The 14449-nt window shown below is 41.9% G+C and overlaps 2 protein-coding genes across 3 annotated transcripts; one reads left to right on the forward strand and one right to left on the reverse strand.

Moving 5' to 3' along the window:
* Positions 1-1014: 1014 nt before the first annotated feature.
* Positions 1015-2496, forward strand: LOC125013853 (protein YIF1B-like). Its single transcript, XM_047594760.1, has 5 exons — positions 1015-1115; positions 1344-1473; positions 1633-1737; positions 1859-1865; positions 2465-2496. Exons 1-5 carry the CDS (start codon positions 1021-1023, stop codon positions 2494-2496), a joined length of 369 nt encoding a protein of 122 aa, XP_047450716.1. The 5' UTR covers positions 1015-1020.
* Positions 2497-2740: 244 nt separating this feature from the next.
* Positions 2741-14052, reverse strand: LOC125013217 (probable E3 ubiquitin-protein ligase HERC4). 2 transcript variants are annotated; one of them, XM_047593676.1, is made up of 23 exons: positions 13729-14052; positions 12827-12977; positions 12664-12740; positions 11736-11963; positions 11534-11625; positions 11271-11398; positions 11008-11159; positions 10716-10774; positions 10544-10635; positions 10353-10412; positions 10157-10253; positions 9899-10073; positions 9353-9504; positions 9093-9212; positions 8878-8976; positions 8559-8738; positions 7322-7462; positions 7050-7216; positions 6820-6886; positions 6655-6725; positions 6233-6416; positions 3658-3760; positions 2741-3575 (listed from the first exon to the last, which is right to left on the reverse strand). In XM_047593676.1, the coding sequence occupies exons 1-23, from the start codon at positions 13943-13945 to the stop codon at positions 3340-3342; spliced, it is 3048 nt and encodes a 1015-aa protein (XP_047449632.1). In that variant the 5' UTR covers positions 13946-14052; the 3' UTR covers positions 2741-3339. The 2 variants fall into 2 exon arrangements, with proteins under 2 accessions (XP_047449632.1, XP_047449633.1); XM_047593677.1 differs by having other exon boundaries at positions 10716-10771; positions 13729-14049.
* Positions 14053-14449: the final 397 nt, after the last annotated feature.

The following is a 14449-nucleotide window of genomic DNA, read 5'->3' on the forward strand; positions in this document are numbered from 1 at the left end:
TCACAGTTGAAACTGAGACTTGCTTACTTTGACTACTATTAAGCTGTGCTTGAAGCTGTTGTCCTGTGAGCCTCCTATCCCGCAAGCTGTTAACTCAGAAACTTGTTTTCTGAGTTGTGGCTTTGGGTCTGCCAAAGCCACAACTGGGTCCTGTCAGAGTTTCCCCCAGTTTCTGAGTGCCTTTTGATGGTGAAGAAAACTGTACTCACTGACACCTTGACTTTATTTGCAATTTCCCTGTAGGAAAGACCTACACTTTTAAGTGTTATGATGGTCTGTCTCTCTTCCATTGCTAATTGCCTATTTCTCACCATTTTTATAGCAACACACTACTTTCTGGAGTACAATACTGTTCACCTGATGCTCATGAGGGTCTGGTACCACAGTATGTTCCAACACTGCTTTTATGCAGACAGAGGTGGTTGTAAGTAATCAAGAAAAGCTGGAACACCTGTAGGAATTAGCAGCACCAGCTTTCAAGGCTGATTCAACCTTCATTGCTGCAGAACAGCTTTAAATTGTTAACCCACTTCATGTTCCCTCAAAAAGGCCTTTTTGTATAATTCTGAAATGTACATTATTTTTCAGTTTTGGGTAACCAAACCCTCCCTTTTTTAACCTCTGGCCGTTCAGTACTTACCTTTGTACCATTTCAAGCTATTCATTGGGCTTGCATGACTTGAATTGCAATGAATAACTGGAAAAATTAGGGTGTTCTAAAACTTTTGATCGGTAGTGTATATGTTGACAGTTTAACTCAAACTAAACAAAATCCAGACATATATGAGTCGGCAGTTGGTGATAGATATTGCCTGGTCTTAAATGACCATGAATTTTAATACAACTTGGACAGCTGGGAGGGGGGACTTTCATTGTGGCTGTGTTTGATTGCTTTACTAATTCTTCCCACTTCATGCATCCTTCAAAACACTCCTAAAAGTAAATAAAAGTATATATCTACGGTACATGTCTTGACACTGCCCCATTCCTAATCTTTTTCTTTTTCACACAGAGCCTAGCATGCGTCTAAGGAACAACCCTGTGGAAAGTCCAGATGGCAGCCAGCTGTTTGAGGATACGAGTGGAGCAGGGTCTGGATCGCAGGCAGGCTACAGGTGGGAGCCCTGCCAGTCAGCCTGAAACTTAGCTGGATATTGAAACTATTTAATAAAATGTCATTGTGTAACCTTGGTGCAAGTAAGAAAGTGAAATATGAAGTTTTTTACAGTTTATATCTTTTCAAATGAATCATGAATATTTGCCATGTTACTGCTTGGTATATGTTTTGTGTCCTGTATTAATCCAGTCAAACTTAAACATTCGCTTTCTTGTCATGTGTGCAGGAATCCTCAGGCCGGCCCTCAAGCAGCAGGCTTTCCAGGACCATCCATCCTGTCCGACCCCATGTCCAACCTGGCCATGGCTTATGGCAGCGCGCTGGCCTCCCAGGGGAGGGAGATGGTGGACAAGAATGTAAGACTGTCTCTCCGATATTTCTTTTCGATCATTCTGCTGAAATGATCTCTGAATCCTCAAAGTAAAACATGCTTAGCAGAAAATCACAAGAATTCAATGTCTATAGAAATAACACACTCCATCATGGGTGTAAGTATTTGTGCTTGCTGGTTGCAGCTGGACAGGTTCATCCCGATTTCTAAACTGAAATACTACCTTGCTGTGGACACGGTGTACGTGGGGAAGAAGCTGGGCCTTCTCGTTTTCCCCTACATGCACGAGGTGAGTTTGCTTCCATCTGCTAAATGTAAATAATGATAAAGATGTGCTTTTAGTTCCGCCTTCTACGGTTGTCACGTCTAATGTGCCACTGCGTTTGTCTCTCCTGTCTCGGTTTCTCCAGGATGATCGTCAGTGTCGTAGCCGGGCTTTTATTTGGGAGGCCAGCGTATTATCTCTCTTTACTCTGGTGCTGCGCTGCCATCTTTGTCTTTATGGTGAGTTGGACATTTAGGGTGTTAATACCACCTGACCCAATGCTTAAATAAATACTATATATGCGCATTTACTAAAGCAGTCTCCGTTGGAGCCACAAAACCTCATAGGGCTTCATAAAACGAACTTAAAGACTAAGAAATCTCCCTCTGCAGACATTCATTGCAAGAGTTGTGAATACTTGGATTTAAATGCTAACCCATGTCCAGCATAATTTTTTACTGCTATTAACTTCTTATTTCATACCAGTGTGAACTCCTCTTGTTTGCTTCCTCCATATTTTCCCACGTATTGGGCTTTAATCAGAAGTTTATTGTTAACCATTAAGGCCTTAAATGGCTTGTCCTACATACAGCTCTTATTTATTATCCTGCTGTGCGCCCTCTCGACCACTGAGATTCCCAGATGGAATCCTACTGGTTAATGCCAGCTCAAAGTTTGTAATAACCGGGGATTATCTTTTTGCCTTTATAACTCTCTGATGTCTGCCTGCTTGATACATTTTTCTTCCTAGACAAGATCCTCATTGGAGGATCCAGTCCATGAATCCATCCTATTTGTGTTACGGGTTTCTCTAGGTTCATGTACTTCGGCCCCCCTATCCACCTTGCCTGGTTTTATTTCTTCTAAAACAATAAAGGTGCCCCTACAACTAAACTTTATGATGCGGTACATTACGATTTAACGGCTGATCGAAAGAATATCTTGTCTGGATCTCTCCTTAGATCCGACTCTGCGTCTGAAGCTGCTGTCAGAGGCGGCCTTGATGATAATAAACTGCAGGACAGCAGAGGAGATAAGAACTTTATTTGGCTGGTTATTACGGTACAAAGCAAGCAACATACAGCTGAGTTTTGAGTTCTTTTAAATACTTGAACATAAAAAATGTAAGCTTGTTTAATTGGAAAGACTGTTTAATGCAAAGAATGACTTGATCCAAAGTCCTAAAAAGTGAGGTTGTCATGTCAGAGGAGCAGCAATGGCAGTATTTATGAAGTGGAGTTTAAAAAAAAAAAACTTTAACATGTGCAAGTGGCATCAGCCATCAAAAAGTGAGATTAAAGAACAAATGAAGGCAGAGTTACGCATGATGATTACCCTCAAACTACTAAATGACAACATGGACTGCTGGAGAGTGCCTACATTCATTTCAGTTGTTCTCGTATTTCATTAATTGTTTATTTAATGTGTAAAAAGTTTTCTTTTTTGTGTGGATTTTTATGTCTGTAAAGTGCCCTTGAGTTTTGAAAAGCGCTATACAAATAAAATGTATTATTATTATTACATAGAGGAAGGAAGGACTTATGTTACACATTAAAAAAGCAGCATCTGTATCATTACATCGGACAGATTATATAGCCAAAAGAAACAGAGGAAGCGGTGGTTAGTTCAGGATTCAGAGTCTGTGACCTTCCAGAAGCCTCTGTTGTGATTAATAGCCTCAAGAAGCCTGGTCTGCATCGTCTTGTTGACTGGGTATCTGCGGTAGATGGGCAGTAATAGCAGACAGTGGCAGGTGAGCGCTTCTGGCAAATGGTGTTCATCAGAGTTGGGTAAGACGGCCACTCTCATCCTGATGCTCTCCATTCCCAGGAAGGGTACGCGGTCACTACCTGTCACGAACACTGGAGGCAACAAAACATTTTTTTTAAAAATGATGTGGTCCTCGACAGGGAATGTATTATCAGGAAAATGTTTGTTACTTACAGAGGAATTTTTTCTTTTCCTCCGGTGTCATTGTCTCAAACACCTCCCAGAAGATGAGGATGTTTGGATGTCCAGCATGGTAGTCCCCTTCATAAACTGTGTTCTGTTTGGAATTTAATATAAAGAAATGTAAATGAATGCAACAAAGATTTTAACACACGCCTACTGTGTGTTCCACTACTACTGTGGTTCTGGCATTATGTGAACGTGTTTGAAAAGGCCTTGAATGTCACATTGATTTATGTAAGTCTCACACTATAACTTTAAACCTAGGGGCAGAGTGGCACTGGAGATGCTGCCGTGAAAGAGCCCGAAAGCAAACTGCATTCATCACCAACCCAATCACTAAGGAGATGCTAGGGAAGAAGCACAGTGGCCAGTTGGTCTGTTCTCAGGAGGAGACCGATTATCACCTGAAGGAAACACAAAGCGACCCAGCGAGAGAAAGCGTAAGCAAGTGCTGCTCCAGGACCAAGTGACACGCCTTACAAAGTGTACAAGAACAGTCCTAGACTCCTTCTGCACTTATGAAAGACCCTGTGTGTCATCTGGAGAAGAGGGAGGATTCCTGGACAGTGGAGAATTGCAGAAGGGGTCTGGATTCAGAAGGAGGAGAGCTTCAAGAAGATAGACCATTGCCGCATCATCTCACTGCTGTGTGTTGAAGCCAAGAACGTCGTCAATGTCTCCAACCGGTTGAGCACCTTCCTCACTAAGAACAACTTGATGAACACATCATCAGAGAGGCCAGAGACAATGAGGGCAATCTGTCAGTGCTGTGATGAGTCTCCACAGAGTAAGTCCCAGGCTGCCACTGGGTCTCAAAAAGCTGATGGAGTGGGTACGGATGCGCTTCAAACCAGCCAAATCAAGAACAGTGGTGCTGAGAAGAGGTAAAGTGGACAACAAGGCACGGTTCAATGGTTCAACAATCTCAACCATCACGAGAAGCCTGTTAAGAGCTTAGGCCAGGTGTTTGACAGCACCCTGAGGGTGCACTGAGCTGGTAAATACTTGCAAGGGAAGTTCAAAGCTTGGCTATACCGGCAATGATTCTTCCAAGGATTCTGTGTCCATGTATGAAGTGCCAATTTCGACGGTGGAAACTCTAGAGAAGAAGGTCAGCAACCAGCCAAGAAGATGGTTGGGACTACGCAGTCTACGCAGCATTGCACTCAATGGGCACCACAACAAACTGCAACTGCCACTCAAGTCCTTGGTAGAAGAATTTAGGGTAATGAGAGCCAGGGAAGTGTTGCAATACAGAGACTGAAGCGATCCCAATTTCGCAAAGGCTGGCATTGAAATGAGAACTGGTCGGAAGTGGAAGGCTGAAGAGGCTGTTCAACAGGCAGAGACAAGGTTACATCACAACAAGCTGATGGGAGTGATAACAAGAGGTAGAGCTGGGATGGGTTTCTTTTCAACTCTCCACATTAATACGACCAAAGGGAAGGAAAAGTTCCGCCTAGTCCAGGAGGAGGTGAGAGCGGTGTTCAAGGAAGAGAGGTTCTTCAGGACAGTGGGAATGAAGCAACATGGTGACATGGGCAGAGCTGTGAAGGCAGACCCACAGAGAATCAAGTCTCTCATCCAGGTGGTATATGATGTGCTTCCTAGCTCATCAAACCTCCACATATGGGGTAAAGCAAAGTTAACTGCATGTCCACCGTGCTCCAAGCATAGAACCCGAAGAGCACATTCCAACTTGCTGTTCAAAGGCACTGGGGAGGGAAAGGTATAGGTGGAAGCATGACCAAAGCCATCACCGAAACCTACAGGAGTCAAGCCATCACCTTCATCAGAGCTGGAAAGCAGCCAAGACCAGCTGCAAAAACATCTACAAGCATCCTAGCCACTGTGAGGGACTGGCATCTGTTGGTGGACCTTGAGCATCAACTCAAGTTACCCAACCACATTGTGACCACCACCTAAAGACCAGACATTGCTCTGTTCTCTGACTCCACCAAACAAGCAGAGCTTACAGCCGCATGGGAAGGAGGGACTGGTCAGCGAGTGTTGACAAACTAAATAGAGAGCAAGATGTCTGCCAATGGAGGTTGGATGCAGGAGCTTTTCAGCCCAATCCCTAACCAGAGCCTTCAGCCTGTTTGGCATCAATGGTATGAGGAGAAAAAGAGCCATCCGCAGTACCAGGCAGCAAGAAAGCCTCAAGAGGGCTATGGCTCAAGAGAGAAGAACCATGGGAGGACTGATCAATCCCAGCTGGGTTCCCTGGATGAGGGTGTATAATGTTGAAAGACCTGAAACACCCATTGATTCCAGGAACATGACTGAAAATGTGTCCAGAAGCATCAGAATATGTATATAAACAGCTTAAATAATCAAATAAAAACAAAGACAACCACTAGGTTGAGAACGACTGTACAAAGGTATCCAACTTAACGGGCTGCAACAGTCAAAAGCCACTTACACATTAAAGTGTCATTATTAATAATCTAATAATATGATATCAGTAGATTTTAAATTTCAAGTACTTTTGCAATTTAACTTAATGCAAGTACATTTGTCATACAGTATTAGATTAATTCAAGATTCTTGTTGTTCAGCATACCTGCTTGAACACGTCCCAGTCGTAGTTTTCTTGGCCCACCATCACCGCTTGCAGCTCTTCCGGCTGGAAGAACTCCACCACATCAATGTTGCACACTTTGAAAAACCCTGTTCGGAAAGCTTCAAATGTTTTCTCCACTGATTTGTTGAAGACGTAGTCGACGAAGGCATCTACAAATTCTTTCCTATTAAGAAAAGTAATTCAGAGGATATATAAGTAACTCCAACACATCATAATAATAAAATGTTTATTCAGTTTTAGTTTTCAACTACTCAATGCCAATGAAAGCAGGATTTTCATCCGACATGAGAATGGGTAATTATAATTGAAATGATAAAAAATCTAATAAAAACCTTCATTTAAAAACTGCATTTATTTTGTTTACTTGTATGTGTTCCTTGATTATTACTGTTTAAACACACCTGTTTGCACCAGTAACAAGTTTTCTGGGTTCTTTCGGATCAAGCTCAACTTCCTCACCACACCAGGGGACCTGTAACAGATAATAATTATATTAAGACTGGATTATTTCTTCTCAAGAAAAGAACTGAACAAAAACGATCCAAACTGTGACTCGGGAAACATACAGTGAAAGTAGTCTCCAGTGTTTTGATCATATCAGGAGCGTAGTCCTCCAAGATACACCTCTTAGACCTGAAGACAAAGTAAACATTGCTAAAGGTTAGTTATCCTGACCTGCACATGTCCTCAATGTAACTATTTTTTCTAATCATACTTTTGTTTTTAATTCTCATAACAGGAGGAATGTCTACTATGTGCAAAAGGAAGCAGTACAGTATTTTTAAATCACTCTTACTCTGCCAGTATGGGATCAAACTCCTTCAAGTCATCCAGTGAGGGTTTGACACGGACCAGCTTCTTGAACAGAGCTTGTGTGAAGGGCATGTAGACGATGTTGTGGTTATACAGAGCCAGTCCACAAAGAACCCCGAACAGGAAGTAAGTCTTCTCCTCCACCTTTGGCTGTTCAGTGGATGGATAAAGAGGAGTAATAAATTAGTTGTAAAAAAATGGCAGAAATGTGTTGCTTTATCTGGACAACAATTTTGGACAAAAAGCTGGTCTCACTCTTGGAGGGAACCAGGCCACAGTCTCGCTTTCATTGTACATGACAATTCCAGATTTGGGATCCATCAGCTCCTTGAACACATGGAGGAAAAAGTCCTTTTTGTTGACAAGCGACAAATTCCTGTTATCCACAAACTGCACCTGGGATAAAGAAAATAACATAACACCTGAATCACTGACAGCTGTAATTATATTTATCAAAAAACATGATTTTGTGGAGGGACTACTTCAGCAACTTTAGTCGGTAATATTATCGGTACATAGACACATATGGCTGCTCATCTTCAGTGCTTACTTACTTATGGTAAAGAAGTTAAACCCACAGTAATATTTTATATTTTCTAACATTAAACACCTTAGTTTTAACATGACTTTAAGAAATAAGACCATAAAATTCAAATTACGTGACCACTGACATACACTTGGCATACATTGTGCATGTGCCGGTGTCAACAAGAAGTCGAAGGTTGGTTGCTTAATTGTGATAAATGTACAAAGGATGAACATCAATGGCTAAAAGTAAGGTGGTACTCAGACGTTATCATTTTCAGAGGTGTTCATTTTGGAGTTTGATACAGTCAAAGGGTCTATCCCTGTCTATATCTTGACGTTTGCGGGACCAGTTCTTAAAGCGCTCAGACCCAGCGTCTTTAAGGGATAAATCCTTTAACTGCTTAAATAGTGACTTCCCTGGATGTGAAACAAATAGACCTTTTCAACAATCTTTCTTGCTTTGTGCGCCCATATTATGCTGCACTGGCTTCTTCAATGGGACAATACGGTAATCAATGGATCCTAGAGAGTCAGGACTTCTGGTCTGATGGAGGCAAGCACTCAGTGAATCCAAAGAAGGCAGTACATTTGGTGACAAGGGAGGCTCTTGTTGAAGATGTGGTACAGTCTAATTGGGACCTTTAAAAACAGAAGTAGGAGACTACTGCTAACTTACTTTTGTCTCGATGAAAACACAACCTGATGATTTCAAACTAAAATGGAGTGATTAGCATTTTCAAACGTTTTGGTTGTGAAATGTTGGAGTAATGTCTGAGCTATAACATTTGGTATATTAAAAAACAGAAACTTTTGTGGATGTAGTCCACGCTGGGAAGAGTTTGGAAGATCCCGTGTTTGTGTCCAGTGAAATGACTGGAGTGCACCTTCAATTACTCTGAAGTGAATGAATGAGAATCTTCTACATTCAATACAGAAGCTGGTCAGGTTTTATTGTTGCATTTACCACAAGTTCCCTTTGGAAGGCACAGTGGTCAGCTGCAGCGAGCTGTCTGAAGGTGTCCTCCACCAAGTGAGTTCGTCTCAGAGTTAGCTGGAAAATGGGGGGAGCGCCAGGTTCCGGAAGATCTCCCAAAGTTTCTTGAGGCCAGAACAAAGCCTGTCCAGGATCCAAATTATGCCTCTTCTGTAATTACAAAAGACTCTGTTATGAAGAGATCCCAGAAAATCTCACTTTTAATATAAATGCACATTATGTGAGGAATTCTCTAGAATAAATGCTCATACTAGTGAGCTTTATAAAGTGCTGAATAATTGTACTGCACCTTCGATGCGTGAGCTACGATGTTAAAAATTGCCACCTTGCAAACCAGAGTGAAAAGGAATGGGTAGCGGCAGAAGATTGCAGGTGTGTTCTCCTCGTCCTGTACGAAAAGACAATTTATCAAGAAATTGTTTAAGGAGAAAGCAGTGTAATAGAAATTCTAATCTATTCAGAACACATGAGTGGTTTACATCATGTAAACTATACAGTTTTTACCTCAATTTTAGAAAATGCTTTCCAAAGGCTGACATCCTCAACTGGCTGCACATTCCCACTGATTTCCTCCACGTAAAAAGTGCTCAGTGGGACTTTGTAGGACTTTCCAGTTTTGTTTGCCTGTGAACGAATCCATTAAAACAATAAAGCAGACGTTCATCACCTCATCAGTGCACTATAGAGTTTCACTTTAACAGTCCTAGACGTTTGATCGATAAAGAAAGAATAATAACTGGAAATATGAAAAAACTTGCACTAACTTTGTAGAGTAGCTTGAGGACCTGCAGCAAGTATCTGATTCCTGGGTTGTGAGTGAGTAGGAGGCCATTTTTTAGCATGAAGACCAGGGCATTTTTGAAGACCATGATGTGCTTTCTCAGTAAGGAGGGTGACAGTGAAGACCACCAGCTTTCTGCAATAAAAACCCAAACACAATACACTCAGACAACTTGACAAATCATTCATCAAATGAAATGTTTACTTTTTTTAAACTGGGGTTATATACCGATCAGGCATAACATTACGACCACCTTCTTAACATTCTGTAGGTCTCCTTTGTGCCTCACAAGTAGTTATGACTCATCAGAGAGTGGTGACATGACCTGGCTCAAGGGCTGGGCCAAAAGGTTTAAAGTTTTAAAGGTTTGCAAAACAAATGTTTAATTTATTAAAGTAATCCAAGACCTAAACTGAATATGCAACAAAGGAATAAATGTGAGGCGTGGCAATCAGCAGCCAGTACTGTTGTTATTTACTGCTCCTGTGTTCTCCTGTATAAAAATAAACATAAGTCTATAGTTGTTTACTTATTGTCGCCTGAGTCTTCTCACTGAGATTCGATATAAGGATTGCAAGAGGCAAAACTCCATGCATAACATCTTCTTCCAGAAGGGGGCACGTCAGCAGAAGCAGGATAATCTCTGGAGATTTGATGGCACCTCCAGATTTAATAATCAAGCCAACCAGGATGTTTATGTTTATCTGCATAGAAAATAAATCAGTGTTACCAAGTGGCAGTATTTGCATGTGTCTGAAACGTTAAATCATCAAAGGATGTTCCTAACTGATTGTCGGATCCATGGTACAGCCAACAGCTGATCAAAAACTTTGCTAGCAGCCTCAAGGTCCACAGTTAAAGCCCCGGCTTCTAATGGAGGGTCACTGAATCAAACGCATAACATTAAAACAAATAAATAACTGGCTAAAACTTTCTCAAATTTTCCATCCCATATCCTAAAAAAAAAACTAAAGAGGATGTACCTGGCTTTTGTGAAACTTGCAACAAGACTTGAAGTTGTCGAGAACACTGAAGCTATTTCTCTATAAAAGAGAAAAAATAATTAGAAAAGTCTTATAAACACAGCAGTTAATATTGTATATATTTAAAATCTGGGCAGCACAGTGGTTTGGTGGTTAGCACTGATCCCTCCCAGGGAGTTGTGACAAATTACCTTCTGGCCTCCACGTTACTGTGTCTCATTGCCAGCCATCTTTGCAGTTTTGTCTCATCCAGGCGCCCGGATATCTGCAAGCGCTCCAGGTTCTTTGAAGAAAAAAGTTATGGAAGTTTTTTTTCTAAAAAACTCTTTAAATTATTTGAGTTTTTAATTCATTAAACATTACCTTTTCAGGCGCAGAATAAGCAAAGTTTGTATTCCACCCAGCTGATATTTTCAAGTCTGCTTAAACAAATGAAAGTGAGAAAGCCTTACAAAACATTTTAGTTTGGCTTCAATCTGAAAAACTGTTCAAGGACCATGTTTAACCTAATGGTCTGTGAGAAGTCTGTGGAAGTGCTTCATCACTTAATGCATCTCCTCATATATTTTGTTGTTACTCTTTTGGTGGAAAAATGTGACCAAGAGCATCTACACATATGCTAAAATCTGACACCGGCTGCCCTGTTCATACATACCACTGGGTGCCGCTGCACTGTCCTCAGTCCATGGAAGCTGCACCAATGTGGGAGTCAGACTGCCTTGTGCTTGTCCACTTCCAATCTGACCTTTGGCCCCATTGCCAAAAGCCCACAGGTGACCAGAAGATCCCAAAACCAAGGTGTGATGCCTGTGAAATTGTGATCTAATAAGTTACTTGACAGAATACGAAAGTATTTAAATATGATATGAACTTCTGTGATGATATATGATCATATATCAGTGACAGAATGATTTTTACCTGCCACAGGCAATCTGAGTGGCAGGTCCATCCAGACCGTCAACCTCTCTGGGTTTCACTTCATTAGCAGAGGAGTTGTGACCGAGCTGTCCGTGGCTTCCCTCACCGAAGGTGAAAACTTTACCACCCTAGAATCACAAGAAAGCACGTTAAGACAATTATCTATACAGCAGGATTATTAATGGTCTTCTGAAGTCAGACAGTTTTGCACCATTCTGTAAAAAACACCAACATATATGGATGAGAAGCAGTAACGCTGGTACCTTTGTTAACACAGCAGTGTGGGATTCTCCACAGCTTATGAAGCAGACTCTCAGAGGTCTGAGCGCAGGCACCGCACAGATGTTGAACCTGCCTGTTAGAGAAGTTTTGTAAGTGACTGACATGTCTGATAATGCCCAGTGAGCTCCACCTTTAGGGTCAATCTGCTGCTTGTGAAAAATGAAATCCTCATATTGACTGTACCTTTCTCATCCACCCTGTTGAGCCCCAACTGGCCAGACTTATTGGCCCCACAGCAGTACACCAGGCCTGAGAGCGTGAGGAACAGAGAGTGAGTCCCTCCAGCAGCAATCTGGGTCACGGCTACACCGGTCAGAGCGTGCACCAGACTCGGGGTGCACAGCATTGACACCTCCTTCCCCAGACCGAGCTGACCGTGACTGTTTGAACCCCACGACAAGACATCTCCCCCTTTGGAAACAGAGCAGAAAATAAAAACAGTTGTGAAAAGAGCATCATAGACAGTTTCTTTCGTAATGATATGTAAACATTGAGGAAGTTTGGTAGGTTCACTACTAAGGCAACACACATGTGGTGCAGCCACTAACCTTTCATGTTGTGTATCATTCATGCTCATAAGAATCTAGCTTCACCTCTACGTTTATTACATCTAAACCGAAGCATAATCGCAGATGGAAAGAGCCAAAGTAGTAGGAACATAAATGGGCTGATCTCTGATTGCAGAGTTTCCTCCTTAGATTGTAGATAGTTGAGACATCTGAAGCTTGCGAGGAATCCTTTAACTTGAAAGGGGACACGTTAGGTGGTTTGATAATTTGGTGAGGATGCCACCTAGTGGTCTTTCCTTGGAGGTTCATCAGACTGGGATACATAAAGTATATGGACTGGCATAGGAACACCTAGGGATCCCTTAGGATGCTATAGAATCCTCTCCTAGGGATATTAACATCTGGAATACCAGGGTAGGCTTAGTGTCACCACGACCCCACCGAGAGATGAGAAAACAAAAATGGATGGGGGGATGAATATAAAGGAGGGAGCAAGGATTCAACTACTTTTTAAAAATGGAACTAAGTTGCCGTTACATTAGACATTCACCTATGTTCCATACAAACACACAAATCTACCATCACTGCGTTCGCTGTCTTACCTTTGGTCAGTGCCAGGGAGTGTGAATTCCCACAAGCAACTTGAATTATTGATACAGCCAATGGTAGGGGCACCTGGCTGTTAGGTGATGAGAAAACAAATGGTTAAAATGTGACTTTCGTTCATGGATGTGCATATCCCATAGCATATCCCTGGGGTCTTGCCTCGGTCGCTGTCTGTTGCACGGCGGTAACGTTCCTAGCTGTCCATCCTCTCCTGCCCCCCAGGAGAACACGGGTCCTGATCCGCACACAGCCAGACAATGGTCTTGACCACAAGCCATCGCCACCACATCGCCCAGCCCCTCCACACGACCTGACATGTGACAACAGTTCAGGTCATTTTAGTTATCTGGTACAACAAAAACGTTCAGTTCTAATGTTAGTAGTAATATTCATCATGTGAAAATGTTCACTGAATGCCAGCTCCAAAAGTTTCCCAGCAGAACACTGTCTTGTTGCAAGATGGTGCTATTTATTTCTAATGTCAGCGGTCATAATGTTATGACTGATCGGTGTATATAGTTATATAATAGTAATAGAAGTGTTTATTTTCATAGTAAAATTACAGTTGACTGAAAAGAAATACATGCTTGCTGAATCCGTGTTTGTTTTCCACTTATTTTCAGTGTAGACCAGCATTATTGTATTTATCTGCTCCACTTATATTTTCCATGTTGTACATCAGATAGGCATACTCTTCACCGTGTCCAAACCTTGAACCCTGAATATCCAGCATGTCCAACTGCACGTGAACTCATCACAAGATATCTCGTAGCTCACTTTCGTTGCATGGACGGACAGCGATGAAACGAAACTAAAACTCAAATACCTATCGTATCCTATCTTTGTTTGTTGATATGCGTGCGGGTAGGGTGAGGTACGGCATAATTTTTTTGAACGCAAAAATTAGATTATATGAGTGTGCCCTGCCCTTACAGTTAAATTCCTTCTTAAAAACTAAACTAAACTAAAAAATAAATAAACAAATAAATAAATAAATAAATAAATATTTCCACCTATGTGCCACCTGCTGTGACAACTGTTTAAAACACTGTTTTACTCACCTGGCGTCTTTCCATCTTTTTTATTCTTTCTTCCAAGTTGTCCCTGGGAGTCGTGCCCAAATGACAACACGTTTCCATCCGCAGTGAGGAATAAAGTGTGTCGGTCCCCGCAGCAGATGTCGGTAATGACCCCGGGCACGGTCCAGGACGCCGGGCTGAGGGCTTCCTGAGGACCGAACTGTCCACTGGAGCTGTCTCCCCAACAGAACAGCTGCATGTCTACCGATGTCTACACCTGTTGAACCGACCTGTGCGCGTCCGTTTTATCGCAGCGATGCTGCTTTCAAATGCTGTCGGACACTATATATGCGGTTCGAGGCGTCAGGGGCGGATCTAGACAAATACTCCCAAGGGGTGCACGAAAGGAAGCACATGGAACTTTAAGTGGTGTGAGGAATATATATTCTGTCTTTCAGTGTATATACAACCGATTTAGATCAGTTCAAATCTCCCAAAATGAAGAGATTCTAATTGAAAGTAATAACTCGTCTTTACATTAAACAAATGCGCAACCGAAATAGTGCTCAAATCTACGAGCTTTCCGGGTTATAGTGAAGGCAGCACGACAGCACCACACTGAAAGTGGAGGTGATCCAAATTAGCAAGACTTGGTCAGACTTTAGTCAGAAAAAGTCTGTAATTAAGAAATATATAAACATCAAACACTGTAAACATTAAAATATATATAAAAAAGAAGAAAGAATGAAAAGAACTGACTACT

Source organism: Mugil cephalus, chromosome 9 (genome assembly GCF_022458985.1).
Source record: "Mugil cephalus isolate CIBA_MC_2020 chromosome 9, CIBA_Mcephalus_1.1, whole genome shotgun sequence".
Classification (NCBI taxonomy): Eukaryota; Metazoa; Chordata; class Actinopteri; order Mugiliformes; family Mugilidae; genus Mugil; species Mugil cephalus.

What these genes read in the sequence shown, in the direction of transcription:
- LOC125013217 (XM_047593676.1), bottom strand. Translation starts at nt 13,945, where the DNA reads ATGCAGCTGTTCTGTTGGGGAGACAGCTCCAGTGGACAGTTCGGTCCT. An exon ending in ACTCAGATTGCCTGTGGCAG is followed by an intron (nt 11,160 to 11,270) that starts GTAAAAATCATT and finishes ACAATTTCACAG; the next exon opens with GCATCACACCTTGGTTTTGG. An exon ending in GAAGACTCAGGCGACAATAA is followed by an intron (nt 9,505 to 9,898) that starts GTAAACAACTAT and finishes TTTTTATTGCAG; the next exon opens with AAAGCTGGTGGTCTTCACTG.
- LOC125013853 (XM_047594760.1), top strand. Translation starts at nt 1,021, where the DNA reads ATGCGTCTAAGGAACAACCCTGTGGAAAGTCCAGATGGCAGCCAGCTG. An exon ending in GGATCGCAGGCAGGCTACAG is followed by an intron (nt 1,116 to 1,343) that starts GTGGGAGCCCTG and finishes TCATGTGTGCAG; the next exon opens with GAATCCTCAGGCCGGCCCTC. An exon ending in GGGAGATGGTGGACAAGAAT is followed by an intron (nt 1,474 to 1,632) that starts GTAAGACTGTCT and finishes TGCTGGTTGCAG; the next exon opens with CTGGACAGGTTCATCCCGAT.